Source organism: Herpailurus yagouaroundi, unplaced genomic scaffold (genome assembly GCF_014898765.1).
Source record: "Herpailurus yagouaroundi ecotype Mexico unplaced genomic scaffold, PumYag 141, whole genome shotgun sequence".
In the NCBI taxonomy this organism is placed as follows: Eukaryota; Metazoa; Chordata; class Mammalia; order Carnivora; family Felidae; genus Herpailurus; species Herpailurus yagouaroundi.
In genome coordinates, this window is record NW_024412396.1 from 73,726,169 (window position 1) to 73,743,038 (window position 16,870).

Genomic DNA, 16,870 nt, shown 5'->3' on the forward strand with positions numbered 1-16,870 from the left:
GCCCCGGGAGGGCGGGATGGTCCGTCACACGAAAATGGCTCCTCCACTTGCACCGAGGGCCTGGCCAGGGTCTCAGTGTATACAGCAAGTTCTGCCTGTAGGATTTCTCGACTACTGGGAAAGGGCAGTGGTTTATTCTGTAATGCTGGTGGCGTGGAATAAATAAAATGCGTTCTTACTCCTAATAATTAGTAAGGGGCGTTTATCCTTTGAGAACGTAGGACAGCAGCTCGTTTTCTTTTTTCCTGTGAGGTCTTGTTCAAGGGAAACTTTACGGCCCCGAGCAGCCCTTTGATTTGTCAGTATCAAAGCCTGTTGGTGGCTGTAATTAAATCCCTGGGTACTTCCAGTAAGGGGGTGCGGCTCTCTCCCCACGCCTGTCCTGTAACTCCTCTCTAAAAGACAAAAATAAGCAGGAGCAGGGACGCATACTCACACGCTCACAGCCTTTGGAAGGACACCGAAGCTATATATATTCTTTAGCATTTCCAAATGATTCTTAAATCTTAAATTCCTTATTTACTCCATTTTATATTTGCAATCTTTTTTTTTTTTTCATTTTTATGAAGTTTTGAATATGAATAAGCCAACATTTTAGCTTGCCTACTTCTTTTTTTAACTGAAATTTTTATTGAGATAATTGCAGATTCACATGCATTTGTAAGAAATAATAGAGATCCGAGTACCATTTCCCCAGCTTCCCCAGGGATAATGTTTTGCAAAACAATAGTACATCAGCAAAACCGAGGCTTGTCAACTTTTTCTTTTTTTCTTTTCCTTAATGTTTATTTTTGAGAGAGAGAGACAGAGTGTGAGCAGAAAGGGGCAGAGAGATGGGGAGACACGGAATCCAAAGCAGGCTCCGGGCTCTGAGCTGTCAGCACAGAGCCCAGAGCAGGGCTCAGACGCACAAACCATGAGATCGTGACCTGAGCCGAAGTTGGACGTCAACTGAGCCACCCAGGCGCCCCAGCTTTTGCTTTAAAAAAAAAAAAATGTGGTAAACTGCACATAACGTGAAAGTTACCATTAGTGGCATTTAGCACATTCATAATGTTGTGCAACCTTCATCAACGTCTGGTTCCAGAAGGTTTTCATCAGGTTTTGAGGAAACCCTCTACCTGGGAGCAGCCACTCTCCAGCCCCCCTTCCCCTAGCCCCTGGCAACCACTCATCTGCTTTTTCCCGTATGGATTTTCCTCTTCTAGACATCTCATAGCGAGGGGCTTAACATGATAAGCGGCCTTTTGCAATTGCCTTCTTTCCCAGAGCATCGTGTTTTCAAGGTGCATCCACGTCACCGGTGCCTCCGCCCTTTCACGGCTCGGTGACACTCCACGGTATGGCTACACCACATTCCGTTTGTCCACTCGTCGGGCGGCGGACGCCTGGGTGGCTTCCAGCTTCCGTGGCTGTCGTGACGGTTGCTCTGGACATTCGTGTGGTTTTCGTTTGAACGCCCGACCCAGCTCTTTGGCACATATCTGGGAATGGGATTTCTGGCTCATATGGTAACTGTTGAAGCTTTGGAGGTTAACCTGCCAAACTGTTCTCCCCGGTGGCTGCACCACTTGGCATTCCCTCCAGCAGGGGGCGTTTCTCCACATCGGCGCCTCTCGTTCTTTTCCATTTTCCTCTTTCTCTCCGTCCTGGTGCGCGTGGCATGGTGCTGCGCAATTGCGGTTCGCGTTTCCCTCATGACTAACGCCGGTCATCTTTTCGTGTTCTCGTGGGCCATTTGTGTTTCTTTAGAGAAACGTTGTTCAAGTCCTTTGCCTGTTGAATGGGGTTGTTTGTGTTCTTGTTGTTGGTTGAAGAGCTCTTTATTTATTCTGGACACTAGACCCTTATCAGACATGGGACTTGCAGATATTTCTCCCATCGTGTGGGCTGTCTTTTCACTTTCTTAATGGTGTCCTTTGGTAGACAAAAGTTCTTAATTTTAATGAGGTCCATTTTGTCTTTTCTCTTTTTTGTTGCTTGTGCCTTTGGTGTCATCTCTAAGAAACGATTGCCACGTTTAGCTCTTACGTTTATTTCTGAGCCCCTTGAAGATCATTTTGTATGTGACGTGAGGTCAGGGTCCGGCCTCCTTCTTTTGAATGTGTTCAGTCCGGTTGTGTCGGCACCATTTGTTGAAAGGGCTGTGCTCTCGTTGAATGATGTTGGCAGTCTTGGCGAAAATCACTTGACTGCGTGGACTGTTTTCTGAACTCCCAGTTCTGCTCCACTGACGCGTGTATATGCCCGTCCTTCGTCCAGTACCACACTTTGAATACTGTGGCTTCATCATAGTTTTGAAATTAGGGAGTGTGAGTCTTCCAAGATTATCTTTTTCAAGATGATTTTAACTGTTCGGGGTCCCTCACAATTCTGTATGAATTTAAGGATCAGCTTTTCATTCCTGCCGAAATAACAGCTGAGATTTTGACAGAGATCGCAGTAAAATCTGCAGACCACTTTGGGTAGTGTAGTCTTGCCTTCTTCTTGACAGAGTGCAGAGCATTGTAGAAGGTAACCCACAGATACCCTGAACAGAATTACCTGGGGTGCTGGTTTAAAAGGTCATTTCTGGGGCGCCTGGGTGGCTCAGTCGGTTCAGCGTCCGACTTAGGCTCAGGTCATGATCTCATGGTTCATGAGTCCGAGCCCCACATTGGGCTCTGTGCTGACAGCTCAGAGCCTGGAGCCTGCTTCCGATTCTGTGTCTCCCTCTCTCTCTGCCCCTCCCCCACTCAAGCTCTGTCTCTGTCTCTCAAAAATGAATAAACATTTTAAAAACATTTTTTTTTTAAGGTCATTTCTGAGCCCTAGACCCAAGGTCTCATGCGGAAAGGCTGGCCCCAAACCCAGGAACATGACGTTTGTTTATTTGTTCATTCATTCATTTGTCCGTTCGTTCATTCATTTATTCATTCATTTTTATTAAGTTTTAGTTTTTTTGTTTTTTTGGTTTTTTTTTATTTTTATTTTTTCAACGTTTATTTATTTTTGGGACAGAGAGAGACAGAGCATGAACGGGGAGGGGCAGAGAGAGAGGGAGACACAGAATCGGAAACAGGCTCCAGGCTCCGAGCCATCAGCCCAGAGCCCGACGCGGGGCTCGAACTCACGGACCGTGAGATCGTGACCTGGTTGAAGTCGGACACTTAACCGACTGCGCCACCCAGGCGCCCCAAGTTTTAGTTTTAATTCCAGTATAGTTAACATACAACGTTATACTGGTTTCACGTGTACAATACTGTGATTCGGCACCCTTCCATGCGTCACCCAGGGCTCGTCACAGGTGCCCTCCTTCACCCCCGTCCCATTTCACCCGTCCCCCCACCTCCCCTCTGGTAACCATCAGTGTGTTCTCTGTAGTTGAGAGTCTGTTTCTTGGTTTGCCTCTCTTTTTTTTCCCCCTTTACTCATTTGTTTTGCTTCTTAAATTCCACACACGAGTGAGATCATATGTCTTTCTCTGACTGACTTATTTTGCTTAGCATAATACTCTCCAGCTCCATCCATGTCGTTGCAAAGGGCAAGATTTCATTCTTTTTTATGGCTGAGTAGTAAGGAATGTGCCATTTAATAAGCCCCACACACAAATCCTGGAGACTGTAAGGTTTAAGAACCACGAGGCCTGGCCTTCCTCACCTTCCCTCTGGAGGACTTGGGTTCAGCAGAAACAAGTTTCCTGGTTTCAAAATGGCCTGTGCCGCTTCCTGTTCACCCCCATCCTGGCATTTTGGTCCTGCTCTCCCACGGGGAGGAGGGTTGTTGGGGCTCGTTCCGGTTGCCTTTTGTGAAACCGCATGTCTCGGGCCGTATTCAGGAGCTCTCAGAGTGGTGGCAGAGGGCAGGCGACATCTGTGGAACCCTCTGCCGCCCGTGTCACCCTAGGCAGGCGCCTGTCTTTTCCGTCCTGCCCCCACCTTCGCCCTTCTCACGAAGAGGCCAGGATGCTGTGCCCTCCTTGGAGTCCTCCGTGCAGCTGGGAAAACTTTTGTAGGTGCGTCTTATTTCTTACCATCTGCCCGCAGGCACATCTTCTGCCTTCTCTCTCCGAACACCTTCAGTCTGCGAGCCCCGCGTGCCAGCAGACCTCCCTGCAACTTGTGAGACCGGCCCTGTGTGGTGCCGCCCCGCCTTTCCGACTCCAGCCGCCTGGTCCAGTGTCGCCCCCTCGCGCCTTCCTTCCCTGTGCTCTCACTCCGCCGGGCACGCTCTCCCCTGCCCTCCTGGCCTCGCCTGACCACGTCGTATGTTCTCAGAACCCCTCACGGTTGCAGTCTTATGTGTTTTTGTGGGACTGCTTGGTTACTGATGTGTCTCTCACCAGACTTTAATATCCTGGAGCCAAGAAAATTAATCCCTAGCACCAAGCACAGTGCCTGGCACGTGGTAGATATGTCCGGGCGAATCTCTGCTGGAGGCTGCGTGGAGGCTGGGCGGTGAGTGGGCTGGTGATTGGCACGAGTGTGGTGGAGACATGAGGGCTAGGTGGGTGTGTGATGATAGGTGGACGATGGGTTAGATGGATGGGTAGGGGGCTGAGTGCCTGGCTGGCAGCCTGGCCGGTGCCGATTAGTGAGTTTCCAGAACCTCCTTTCTGTCCACTTCCACAGACAGTCTTCTGTTCGTCCTTCAGGAAGAAAAGGTGTACCTTGTCAGGGCCACAGCCCCAGTGTCGTAGAGGATGGTGGGGGCCCGTGCGGCTGCGGGGGATGGGGGCCTGACGGTTCTTCAACACGGTCCCCTCCCTCCCTGTGACCAGGCCCGTGCTAAAGGAAGAGGTCCTCCACTGAGACTCTAGGATTGGACTGGGCCCACACCCTGAGCCCTCCCCCTCCTCCAGTGACCCCAGGACATCACTTGGTCTTCCTCATCCCCTCTCCCTTCCCCTCCTGGAGGCTCAGCAGCCCTCTCCCCTGCCCTCTGCTTCCTCCTGTGCCTTCCAGGCCCTCTGTCACAGGCTTAGTCCTCTTCTCACTTCGTACCCCTTTGCAGTCTGGTTCTAGGGCCCCAGGCCACTCCCAGTCCCCCGCCAGGTCTCTGGGGACTGCTAATGACCTCACTCTGTATTCCTCCTGATCCCTGAGTCATGCTTAATACCAGTGCCCAGCCCTTCCTGCTGACCACTTCTTTATCATCCTGGCAGTTACAGAAGTTTCCCTGGAGCCCTCATCCCCACTCCCACCCCCACCCGGACTGGGCACCAGAAGGACTCAGTTACAGATGCTCCTGAGAGCACCTCAGTGATGTTCAGCCTTGGTTTTCAAGAAGCACCCCCCCCCCCTCACCGCCCCAGGTGACGGCTGTTGGAGTCACAGCAGTGGCGGCCCTGGGGAAAGGCATCTTATATTGTGAACTGAGCCAAAAGCAGAACACAAAATAACATAAGCCAGATTTTTGTTTAAAATAAAGAGCTAGGGGCGCCTGGGTGGCTCAGTCGGTTGAGCGTCCAGCTTCAGCTTAGGTCATGATCTCGTGGTTTGTGAGTTCCAGCCCCACTTCGGGCTCCGTGCTTGACAGAGAGCCTGGAACCTGGAGCCTGCTTTGGATTCTGTGTCTCCCGCTCCCCTGCTCATGCTCTGTCTCTCTCTGTCTCTCAATAATAAATAAACGTTAAAACTTTTTTTAAATAGAGAGCTTTACATGGGGAAAAAAGCTAAAAATATATCAAAGTATTAACAATTAAGTGTCCTCAATCGCTTTTTACAAGTCCTTTTTACTTGTTTTCCGCCTCTCTCTAAGGAGCCTGTGGGAAGGTATGGCCTAGTGGTTGGGAGTTTGTTTTGTTCACTGGGTGGTGGCAGGGGCCCTGAGCAATGCCCGCTCTGTCCGAAAGCCTCCCGTGTGCTCGGTTTTGTCCATTCACGGGCGCGGGCTCACTTAGTCCCGGATTTTGCGGTGCCGACCGGAAGGTGCTGTGAGTCCCTCTCACGGCGACGCAGCCAGTGAACCCGAGGGTCCAGGCTCAGCCAGAAGCCTCGAGAGGAAGGCCCAAGAGGCACGCACTCCAGCCACCCGGGTGTGGGCGCCCCGCTTTCATCAGTGCTTTTCAAAGAAATGAACAGTATGAGTCTTAGAGACGAAAAGCACAGCATAGGGAGTATAGTTGACAATGTTGTAATCGTGCTGTTTGGTGACAGATGGTGACTGTACTTGGCGTCGGGAGCGCTGGGGGGTGTATGGAGTTGTTGAATCAGTATGCTGTGCACCTGAAACTAATGTGACATTGTCAGTATGTTAATTATACTTCAATTTAAAAAGATTGAAACAGTCAGCAAACGAACAAACCTGGGGCCCCTGGGTGGCTCAGGTGGTTAAGCAACTTCAGCTCAGGTCATGATCTCGCGGTTCTTGAGTTCCAGCCCCGCATCGGGCTCTGTGCTGACGGCTCAGAGCCTGGAGCCTGCTTTGGATTCTCTGTCTCCTTCTCTCTGCCCCTCCCCCGCTCATTCTCTCTCTCTCTCTCTCTCTCTCTCTCTCTCTCTCTCTCTCTCTCTCCCCCCCCAAAAATAAATATTTAAAAATTAAAAAAAAAAAAAAAGAATAAACCCAAAGGTAACAATTACTTAAAAAAAAAAACAAAACTGAGCCCATAAAGTAAATCCGGCAAAGGTCCAGGGAGCCTGCTGAAGTGGGTGACAAGGCGAGACGCCGTGGGCCAGACGCAGGGGAGCGGGCTACGGCTCGTTGGGCGGGAAGACACGGGAGCCCCAGCTCCCGGGACCCTGCACTGGTTCCCACTGGGAACTACCTGTCCGAAACCATCTCCCCCAGAGAGTGAAGTCATTTTCTTTCGTCCCAGGGATGTGCGCTGGCTGTGGCACTAGCACGCGTCCTGCTTGTCCTGCTTGTCCGTGCGGCCCTCGCAGGCGCTCGCGCTCAGTGGCCCACGGGCCGTCCCCCCATCCCGCCAGCGTCTCAAGCCTTTGCTTTCCTCTCTGGGAAAGGGCCGTTGGCTTCTTTCACTCGAGGCCTCTCCCTGTCTTCTGTCTCTGACTCAGCAGCCGCATGTGTTCATGTTTATGTTTATCAACGCACGGTGGCCCCGCTCCTGCTCTGACGGGGTCCAGATAAGCGGAGCGGCCCCGTCCCAGCATGACACGGCCCATCCTCCAGCAGACTCTGTGGCCTGTGCCTTCCAGGCCTGCTCTGAGGCCCCCACCACCGTCCCTGGGCCTGGCCATCTCTCACCCGGGTTCCAGGTCAGCCAGGGTCACCTCATGTTACTCCCGTTTTCCGAACTTTCTAGTGGCTTCTCACCTCACTCAGCACAAAGTCTACTTCCTCCCTCAGCCCGTGGCCCTGACGCCCTCTGACCTCTTCCTGCTCCGTCCCTGGACTCCAGCCACCTCACCTCCTGCTCCCCTCCAGGCTCTGCGTTTGCTGGGCCTGCCTGGCCTGCGTTTCCGGGGTGACCAGCTCAGGGAACCTTTTCCTGGTCACCCACCCCTCACGCCCCAGGGCTCTCCTCACCACCCCCTCTGTTACTGCATTGGTGAGTTATGCCTTGCCCAGCCCTCCTAGTAAAATGGAAGCTCCTGGGGCCAGGGGTGTGTAATTTGTCTGCACTTGAGGTTTCCCCAGTGCCTAACACAGGGCCCGGTGCACTGAAGGTGCTGTTTTTGGAACAAATGACTGTGTGGCCCCAGATGGAGGTGTGCAGGAAACAGCTGATCCGAGACCTCAGGCAGCATGAGCATCCGGCGGGGGTGGCGGGGTGTTCCGTGGGACCCAGTGTGGGAAATGCTGCAGGATGGTTGACTTCACAGGGTATGTGCATAGGGATGGGTTGCCCTTCCTCTTTCAATGTGCAGTTCCCAGCATCCGTGTGTGCTTTATTCTGCCCACTTACGCTCCTCTGCCCTTGAGAACTGGCCTACGTCCCTCCCTCTCCCCATGGCCTCCCTGGGCTGCCCTGTGGGAAGGCCTCCAGCTTCGGGGGGTGGGGGAGGGCCAGCTGGGGAGTGCCATTACCTTTTTCACATGCAGCTTCCGAGCCACCCGCTCCATGGGAGGTTCAAGTCCCGTGTGGGGTCTGCAGAGCAGGGAGGGTGGTGACTGGGTAGACACTCAGACTCGTGTTCTGCTTCCAGATCTGGGTGCGGTTACCCGGCTGTGCTCAGATTATGAAAACCCATCGAGCTACACACTTAGGATTTGTGTGCTTTTTTGGGTGCGCGTGGTCCTTCGATAAAAAGTCGTCCCTTTATTGGATAAGAGCAAGCCAAGAGCTTGGCTCGGATGGCGTTTCAGCGGCAGGCAGGGAGCAGCGCGCACCTTCAGGCAGGTGGACGTCACCAGGCCGGGCTGTGAGGCTCAGGGCTTGCCGGGTGAAGAAGGGTGTGCGGAGGGAGAGCGGGCGGGAAGGGCGTGATGACGGGGCGCAGAGGGGTGCGGACTCGGGCTGAGCCTGGGCCACGAGGGGAACCCCCAGTGCATTCTGTGGGAGAAATGCAGGAAGGCGGGTGGGCCCGCAGGACCCCAGAAGGATGGACAGGGTGGGTGCAGGCGGAGAGGGAGAGCTGTCGACGGCCAGGCCCTGGAGCAGGGGGAGCTGAGGGCCCCCCAAAGACGTGTGAGAGATCGCAGAGCCCGAGTCGGAGGGAGAGACATGCAAAGCCTGGCCTTCGCATGGCCTTTCTCCTTGTCCTCGCCCTCCTGCCTCTTTCCCGGGGGCCTCTCCACCCACCCTCTCTTGTTCTTTCCCCGTCGTGACACCCCGCTTCTTTCTTCCCTGTTCCCTGGCCCATCACAGCCTTCTCTGTCTTCCGTTCTGCTTGTCCACAGACACCACCCCAAAAGTTAGGGGCTTTTAACAGTCGTTTATTATTGTTACGCCTCAGAAGCAGGCGGTCTGCGGGGACGGCTCCTCTGGGCTCCCCCAGGGCCGGGCCTGGGGGGCCCGTGCTCGCGTCCGCCTCTGTGCGGCCTCTGCATAGCCCGCTTCTCACGCCGCAGGGCCCTTGTGGGAAGAGCCACTAGGTCACTGCTCCCGGACCCCAGGTTCAGACCTGCCATCAAGTTGCTTCTGCCATGTCTTATTGGTTAAAGAAGTCACAGGCCAGATTCCAGGAGGGGGGACAGACCCTGTGTCTCAGTGGGGCCACGACTCGGGACGTGGGTGGGACTGTGTGCGGTGCCTCTACAAGTGCTATGAGGACACAGTCCTGTTCCCTCCGCTTGGCCCCTGCCTCTCCCTCCCCTCCCTGAAGTGCCTTCGTTCTCCATGGAATGGGGGCGGGATGGGGCTTGGCCTAGAGCAACACTTCCCAGAGGGAAGCCCAGATCATGGGATGGAAATAGATGTTGTAGGTAAAAGGGGGTTTCATGGCAAAACCAATGTGGATCCAACCACGCTGAGCAGACAGGTGTCTGTGCTGCCCGGGGGGTGGGGGTAACCTGGTATAAATGCCCAAGCACACTGGACTCTCGTACACACAGCACTTGCAGAGCCTGGAGCAGGGCAGGCCTGGGCACGCTCTGTGGCATTGTGTGTGGTCCCAGGGGTCCAGCCCCAGCCCACAGCCCCGCTGGCCCCTCCCGGCTTTCCAGTGGGCACGGGAAATGGGGGGGGGGGTCCCTCTCAGCTCACCCGTGCATCTCGGGCTTGGCGTTTGGAGGTGACTCGGGGTTTTACGTACCTCTCGTATTTATGCTGGTGACTGTTGTCTGGGGTTGTGCCTACCCAGTGACATCTCGGCCACCTGGACTGCTGCAGGGACCGGTTTGGTTAGCACAGTCACTAAAAGCTTGTAGAGTAAATTGCACAAACCACCCTCCCCACCCCCACCCCCCACACACTCCTCCCCCCCTCCCCCCGAGCCTCACATGCTGGCCCCTTGCCCCTCAGCTTCTGTGTGACCTTCAGGCTACCTCCTTACCTGGCCATCCCAGTCATGGGGCCACCTCCCCCATCACAGTGCTCCTTTTACTTCTTTTTTTTTTTTTTTTTTAAGAGGGAAAGTTAAAAAAAATTTTTTTTTTAATGTTTATTTTTGAGAGAGAGAGACAGAGCGCAAGCTGGGGAGGGGCAGACAGAGAAGGAAACAGAATCTGAGGCCGACTCCGGGCTCTGAGCTGTCAGCACAGAGCCCGACTCGGGGCTCAAACTCATGAACCATGAGATCAGACCTGAGCTGATGTCACATGCTTAACTGGCTGAGCCACCCAGGCACCTCTGTGCCTTCTACTTCTTGATAGCACCTGTCCTTATCTGAAACTAGCCTCCAGAGCCTTTTATGTTTCCTGCCTGATTCCCTTCCCCTGCACAGTCAGCCCAGTCTGCCCTGCTACCTGAGATTCCCCAGGCCCGTGTCCTCAGGCCTGATGAGCTGAGCCAGGGTTCCCTCGCATGCGGCCGAAGAGGGAGCCCTTTGCTAATAGGAGTCTTACGACTAATGCCCGTTCTCCCTGGAACGCTCCCAGTGGACAGATGGCCCCTGGTGCAAGGCTGGAGCGTGTGGTTTTACGTGCACCTTTGGGCTCCATGTGAGAGAGTCTGGAGTGGCCAGAGTCGGGTCCCAATTGAGGGGAGGTGGGAGGTTCCCCGTCTCTCGGAGCGCCCACAGCAGCTACAGGACCTCCAATTCTCCAAGCCCTGGGTGTTCTCCCGGGGGCCCAGCAGCAGGCAGGGCAGGTGCCGGGGCTCCCGGTGGCGGGTGGCTCTCTAGAGAGTGGCTGCTGTGCCCCCCTCTTTGCCGTCCTCCGCGTGTCCCTGGCCTCCCAGGAGCTGAGCCACTGGGGACCTGGTGCCCCTGCGTCTTTGGGCGGTGTTTCATCCATTCCTTAATCCAGGGGTTAGGAAGTTCCTGCCCAGAGCTGCGGGAGCCGAGAAGTACGGCAGGGTGGTGAGTGATGGCAGAGGCCCGGAGCCCCCCGACCACCTCGATGGGGCAAGGGGAACAAGGCGAGCCCCCTCTGCCCACATGCCCCGAGGGCGCCTGCCGGCTGGATTGGCAGCTATGTGATGTCAGCGTGACAGCGGGAAGCCCACCGTGTGGGTGAGGCTTGGGCGTGAGGCATAGTGGGGTCACCACAGCCAGGAGGGGGGAAGCACAAAGCAGAAGAGGCTGTGAGTGTCCCCTGGATCAGTGATTCGGTTCCAGTCGAGGCTGACCAGGAAGGCAGGCTTAAGACCAAGGGAGAGAGCAGGGACCACCAAGAGGTCCAGGAAAATGGGCAGTGTCGGGTCGGTAGGGGGACAACAGCCAGACCCTAGGGTTTGGTCCTCACCAGTGATCAGAGGCTGGGACCCTACAGACAGCTGTGTCCTCACAGGCAGAGAGGCATCTAGCTGAGGGGTGGGCAGCCCCGGGACGAACCAGAGCAGATCAGTGGGTGGCAAACAGGACGCTGAGGGTGCTTACTCTTGTCCCATGAAAAGTGGACAAGGGACCAGGCGATGTGGCATGTGGACACAGGTTGACCGAGGGGTAGGGCAGGCCGGCATCGTGTCCACTCGGACGAGAAACCAGCTAGGCCAGGAACATCACTGCCTGAGGGGACACATCAGAGGACAGCTGGCGCCAAGAGGAGCCCTCCTGTCGCTCGTCAGGACCCAGGGCTGCGCCTGGACCAGGCCAGGTGGGTGGCTCTGGATGGGCCCTTAGCAGGCATGGGGCTTACAGAAGAGACAGCAGGGATTAAATGATGGCCTGTTCTCAGCTGACACTGGTCATGAGGCCACCGAGGGCCGGGCCCGTGCCGGCTCTCGACCCAGTGTCTAGTGTGACCTTAAGAGAGCCTGACGAGAAGGGTCTCATCTTCCCACGTCAGAGCAGCAGGGATGAGGGGACAGGGTCACTGGCCTTGCCTGCCAGTCCCCATTTCCTGGGACGCTCACAGCAGCTGTGTCACCGTCAGCCTCGCCCTCCTCGTGTCCCGTCCGGACAAAAAGCAGAGCGGAAGCAAGGGCTCAGAGGGATGTGGGGAGACCTCGCCCCTCCCCAGGTCACCCACCCCTGGATGGAGCTCCTGGGGCCCATCCTGGGGCCTCCTCCCCACACACCTCTGTCGTGCCCACGGGAGCAATGGCGTATTTTGGTGTTCTTGTTTCTATAATTTTTTTAATTAAACTTTTTACCTTGAAAAATCTTCAGGCCAAGAGAAGCCCTGCAGGCATATTTCAATAAAGTCCCATAGACCCTTCGGTCCAGATTCAGCCACCGTGAGCACTTTGCCACGGTCGCCTCACCTCTGAGCACGAAGCTGTGCGCGTGTGCCCGAGCGCGCGTCCTTGGAGGGCCCTCGCAGGCCGGGATCCTTCAGCACGCGTTTCCCCAGAGCTGGCCTTCCTTCCCCCGCGTCACCTGCCGTCGGACAGGGATGTGGACGGGGGCGACACGGTGCTCTTCTGTTGCCACCGTCCCAGCCCAGGTCCCCGTGTGCGCTGCCTGCCGCCCTTCCTTCTCCTGCCTCTCTGTCCCTCGGGACCTGCTGTGCTGACGAGCTGGGGCTCCTGGTCGGGTGGGCGGTCCCTCGGCGTGGGTTCACCTGCCGTGGCGGGGCTGGCGTCTCTCCCCGTGAGGCCGTGCTCGGAGGCAGGACGGGGTCCGCTCGGCTTCCCCCGCACCTCCTGCACCGTGTCAGGCTCCAAACCTCCCGGCCCGGCTCCAAAAATAACACGTCCCGCCGCCTCCTTCCCTGAGGAAAGCCCCTTCCTGCCTGCAGCCTGCTGGGGTCACGCTGGTGAGCCTGCACTCCAGCCCCAACGACCAGATGCTGTGGGCACTCGACAGCAGGTGGAACGTCCACGTCCGGGCGGGGATCACCGAAGAGATGCCGGTGGGGACCGACTGGGAGCACGTGCCAGGTAGAGACGAGGCAGGGGGGGTCCCGGCTGTCCCCTCACACGGGCCCCTGGTCCGTCCGGCAGGCTGTCCCCCACGCAGCAGCTCTGTCTCCTCTCCGCTGCTGTGCTGAGGCAGGTGACCGGCGAGCCACTAGCGGAACATTCCTTGTTTGAGGGACCCAGCCAGCCCCCCTCACCGCGGAGTCCTCTCCGGGAGGATCGTTTCCGCCCGGCCTGGACCCTTCTGTCCTGTGGCCCCGGGCTCCCGGCAGCTTCGCGGGCTCAGCCGGTGGGGCTGCTCTCCCTCGGCCAGCGCCGGGCACGGTCACCGCGGGGCCGCCCAGTGGGGGGAGGGAGCAGCCCCGTGGGAGGGGGCGGTCTGTCCTGTCCCAGCAGGGATGCGGACAGATGGACACGCTGTTGGCCTGCAGGGCTGCAAGCCTGCCAGCTGGCCCTGAGCACCAGGACCGTGTGGGCCCGCTGCCCCAACGGCGATCTCGCCCGGCGGTACGGCGTCACCGACAAAAACCCTGCCGGAGACTACTGGAAGAAGATTCCCGGAAACGTGACGTGTTTCACAGGCAGGTGCCAGGGCTCCGCGGGGCTCGGGGCTGCGCGGCTCTCCCTGGGTCCGAGGCTCCCGCGGGCAGTGTCAGCAGAGGCTCCACCAGAGGCCGCCCCCGCCGGGCTCGCTCTCCAGAGAGCCGGGGGTCACACCAGAGGGAGGGCGCCTGGCACCTGGCTGGCCGGAGTCTCCCAGGAGGAGCACAGGGTGCTGGGCCGCCCGCTTTCGAGCTGAGGAAACCGAGGCACGGGTCGGGATGGCGGAGCGGCCCCTTCTCCGCGTGTGTCCCCCACCCGGGCCCGCTGACCGACGAGCGTGTGGCCGGCTCTCGTCCCCTGCAGTGACCTCGTCAGACGAGCTGTGGGCAGTCGGCCCCCCAGGCTACCTCCTCCAGCGGCTGACCAAGACCTTCAGCCACTCTCACGGCGCCCACGGCGGCCACGCCCCCACCCCCCACCCCGAGGACCTGGAGGACGAGTGGGAGGTCATCTGAAGGAGCGGGGGCAGGGCCGCTCAGGAGGGAGGAAGCCGGCACGCGCAGCGGACGCGGTGCGGTGGTGGCGCTCGCTCTCGGCCAGCCAGGTGGGGCCGGGTCGGACGGCCCACGCTTGCTCTCGTCCGTGTTTCTTTCCGTCTTGTTCCAGAACCCACGGCCTCAGCCGAGCGGCCCGGAGCCGTGGCCAGAGCGGCAGCGCCTCTGAGCTCTTGCTCTGTCGTCCTCCGGCCGCTCCGGGCCCAGTGCGGGGCCCAGTGCGGGGACGGCCGCGTGGGTAACCCCCGGCGAAACGGAGCCGGAGGTCGGCACTCTCTGACCGCGGGGGGTGGGGGTGGGGGTGGGGGCGGGCGGGCGGGGTGGCCTGGCGACCGCTTCGTTGCCACCACGGGGACGCGGGCTCCGGCACACGCTCCGCGCCGGACGCCCCGCTTGGGGAACCGGGGCCGCGTCTGAGAGGCGGGGTGCTGGGCTGTGCCCGGATGCGGCACGCGCACGCGCACACGCACGCACGCGCACGCCGCCCACGCCCTCCCGGCCGCCTCCGGGAGAACACGCTTCAGCCCAAACAGTAAAGGCCGGTGGACAAGACGGGGTGGGAGAGGTGCGCGTGTTTCCAAGGCAGCGGCGGCCCAGGTAGGGGCGGCCGGACGTGGGGGAGCCCAGCCACGTTAGTAACCGAGAAACGTCTCTAGACTAGTATTTAACTAATGCTGCTGGCGGGTATCGTAAAGACCAGAAGCATCCTCACGGGATGAGTCTACTAATTATTGCCTTTTTCGTTCGTTGTATTACAAACCTGCATAAGATACCTCATTTGAGATCAACTCTGACAAATTTAGAGGAGAAACGTCTTTTCTGAAACCACTGGAAGGGCCCTTCGTTCCTTTGCGTGGTTTGCCTGAGGCCGCGCTGTCCCCAGCTGCAGCGTCACAGAGAGCGGGCGTCCCCCTCGGCGTGTCCTCAACGCGCAGGGCCGTCACGGGACCCGCCGGCTGGCCCCGAGAGGCGGGCATCGGGTTGATCACCCCGGAAGGTTCAAACTGGGCCCACCGTGGCCGCGCCGGCCGTCGGTCCGTGGGCTCCGCCTGCAGGGCCCCCCCTCTGCTCGCCGGCCGCTGGGCCACGGGGCTTGGGGCCCGGCCGTGCGCCCCGCCCCGAGCCCCACCCCCACCCCCTCCCAGACCCAGCTCGGGAGCGGGCCTCCAGCCTCGCTGCTGTTTTTAGCTTGCCTTTGGCCCAGGGCCCAGTTACTCGATGCCTGTTTTCTACTAAGCAAGTGTGTCCGGGAGCCCCAGGCCACAGGTGAAGAGCGATAAAATACGTTCCCTGACAGGAGCGGCCAGCCGCGAAGATGGAGGCGTTCCAGGTCTAAACGAGGGCAGGATGCTGAAATCCCAGATCCCACTTCACTTTTATAGAACCCTTATTTTAAACGGAAAGGTTGGGGGACGGCAGAGGCCGGCCCAGGCTGGCTGCGGCTCCTGTGTGTCTGTTGTGCCTTGTCCGGCTCCTCTCAGATGGCAGAGCTCTCCTAAGCCCACGGGACTTTAGTGCAATTAAACCCGAGTCTAGTTTGATACTTTGAAACTACTTTTAGCTTCAGTGCTTTGTACGGTTTTCCTTTCCGGTTTAAATTTTAGTTGTGCTTTGAGACAGTGCAATAAACTAGACTTTTTCCAAATGTGGTCGAGTCTGGTGTTTGAGCCGTGAGAAGGGACCCCTGGCGGGCACTCGCGGGGGTGACCCGCCCACGGGTGCCGGAAGCCTCTGCCGACGGCGTTCGCCAGCCCAGCCCCCCTGCCAGGAGAGCGCGGCGGATGCCATCGCGTGGCCTGCTGGGTGTGCAAATGCGCACCAGGTTCCCCGGGGCGGCCGTCCTGACCGAACCGTCGCTCCAGAGGTAGACGTACCCCCGGCAGCCCCTGGGAAGGACACCCTCAGGGGAGGCGGAGCGCGGGGCTGTCTCCGCACGGAGGCCCGCTGAGGCCGGGCTGCTGTGGGCAGGCTCTGGAGGGGCTCCCGAGCCTCCATCCAAAAAACAATAGCAAATAGCCGCAGTGCGCTGCCGGGAGCCCGCACGTGGGAAGAGAGCACGTTCGTAACGGCAGCAGGACACAGCGTGTGCCAGGAAAGACCTGAACAGGAAATGTCGGACTCGTGTCCGGGAATGTCACGCTTCACGGATGTCAAACAAAGCTTGAATGAAGGAAGACACGGCCGACCCTCCCGATGGAAGACTAAGTACATCGTGCAAAGACAGGAGTCCTCTCCAAAGGAACTGGTGGGCTTAAGTCAGGCTGCCAGAACCCTCCCTGGCGTGTTCTGCTGGAGGGAGGCAGGGAAGAAGTCCCAGAACAGTGTCTGTGCCCACAAGGGTCCCCGACTGCCAGACGTGCGCCCGGGGCCCCTGAGCCGCTTCGTGTCCCACCAGAGCCCCCTGAGAGAGATACCGTCAGTCTCAGGGACGCTCGGGTTCTTTGACTTGCTGGAGGTCACGCAGGGGCCGCTGGGATCGGAGCCCAGCTCTGTGGAACCCCAGACCAGTGCTGCATGAGGCCGCCTCACTGTCGGGGGAGGAAATAGGTGGGGGCTGCCAAGAGCGATGGCAGCAGCGGGCGGTGTAAGCGTGGCGTGGGAGGGCAGGCCAGGGACACAGCTGCCCAGGCCCGCCAGGGGTTGGCACGGTGGGGGCACGTCGTAGAAGAGGGGACAGGCAGGTGCGGCCACCGCTGATGTGGACCACTGCCTCGTTATCTGGACAAAATAGCCATTAAGTGGATTAAAGAAAAAGCTAGGGGGAAACAGTATCCGATTTCTGGATGGCAAAGGCTTTCTAGACTCCAAAGTGATGGGAAAAGCCACAGAGAAGTAAGTATACAGATTTGATTTCCTCAAAATATTAAAATGTGATAAATTTAAAACCCCACAAAAGATTAAAAGGGGAGACAATTGTGGCATCAGACGATGACGATGTACCTTAAACACTTGTACACGCCAGTCAGAGGACCTACGGCTCTCGTAC

General features: G+C 57.9%; 1 protein-coding gene across 3 annotated transcripts in view; it reads left to right on the plus strand.

Moving 5' to 3' along the window:
* TECPR2 (tectonin beta-propeller repeat containing 2) overlaps positions 1 to 14,187 on the plus strand; it is a 106,358-nt gene extending 92,171 nt beyond the window's left edge. For 2 of the 3 annotated variants that reach the window (XM_040478289.1, XM_040478290.1), the window contains 3 exons: positions 12,667 to 12,808; positions 13,219 to 13,368; positions 13,694 to 14,187. In XM_040478289.1, the coding sequence (XP_040334223.1) occupies positions 12,667 to 12,808; positions 13,219 to 13,368; positions 13,694 to 13,845 (444 nt within the window). In that variant the 3' untranslated portion in view covers positions 13,846 to 14,187. Of the gene's footprint in view, positions 1 to 4,025; positions 5,421 to 12,666; positions 12,809 to 13,218; positions 13,369 to 13,693 lie in introns of those variants that run through there. The other variant, XM_040478291.1, reaches the window with a different exon arrangement.
* Positions 14,188 to 16,870: the final 2,683 nt, after the last annotated feature.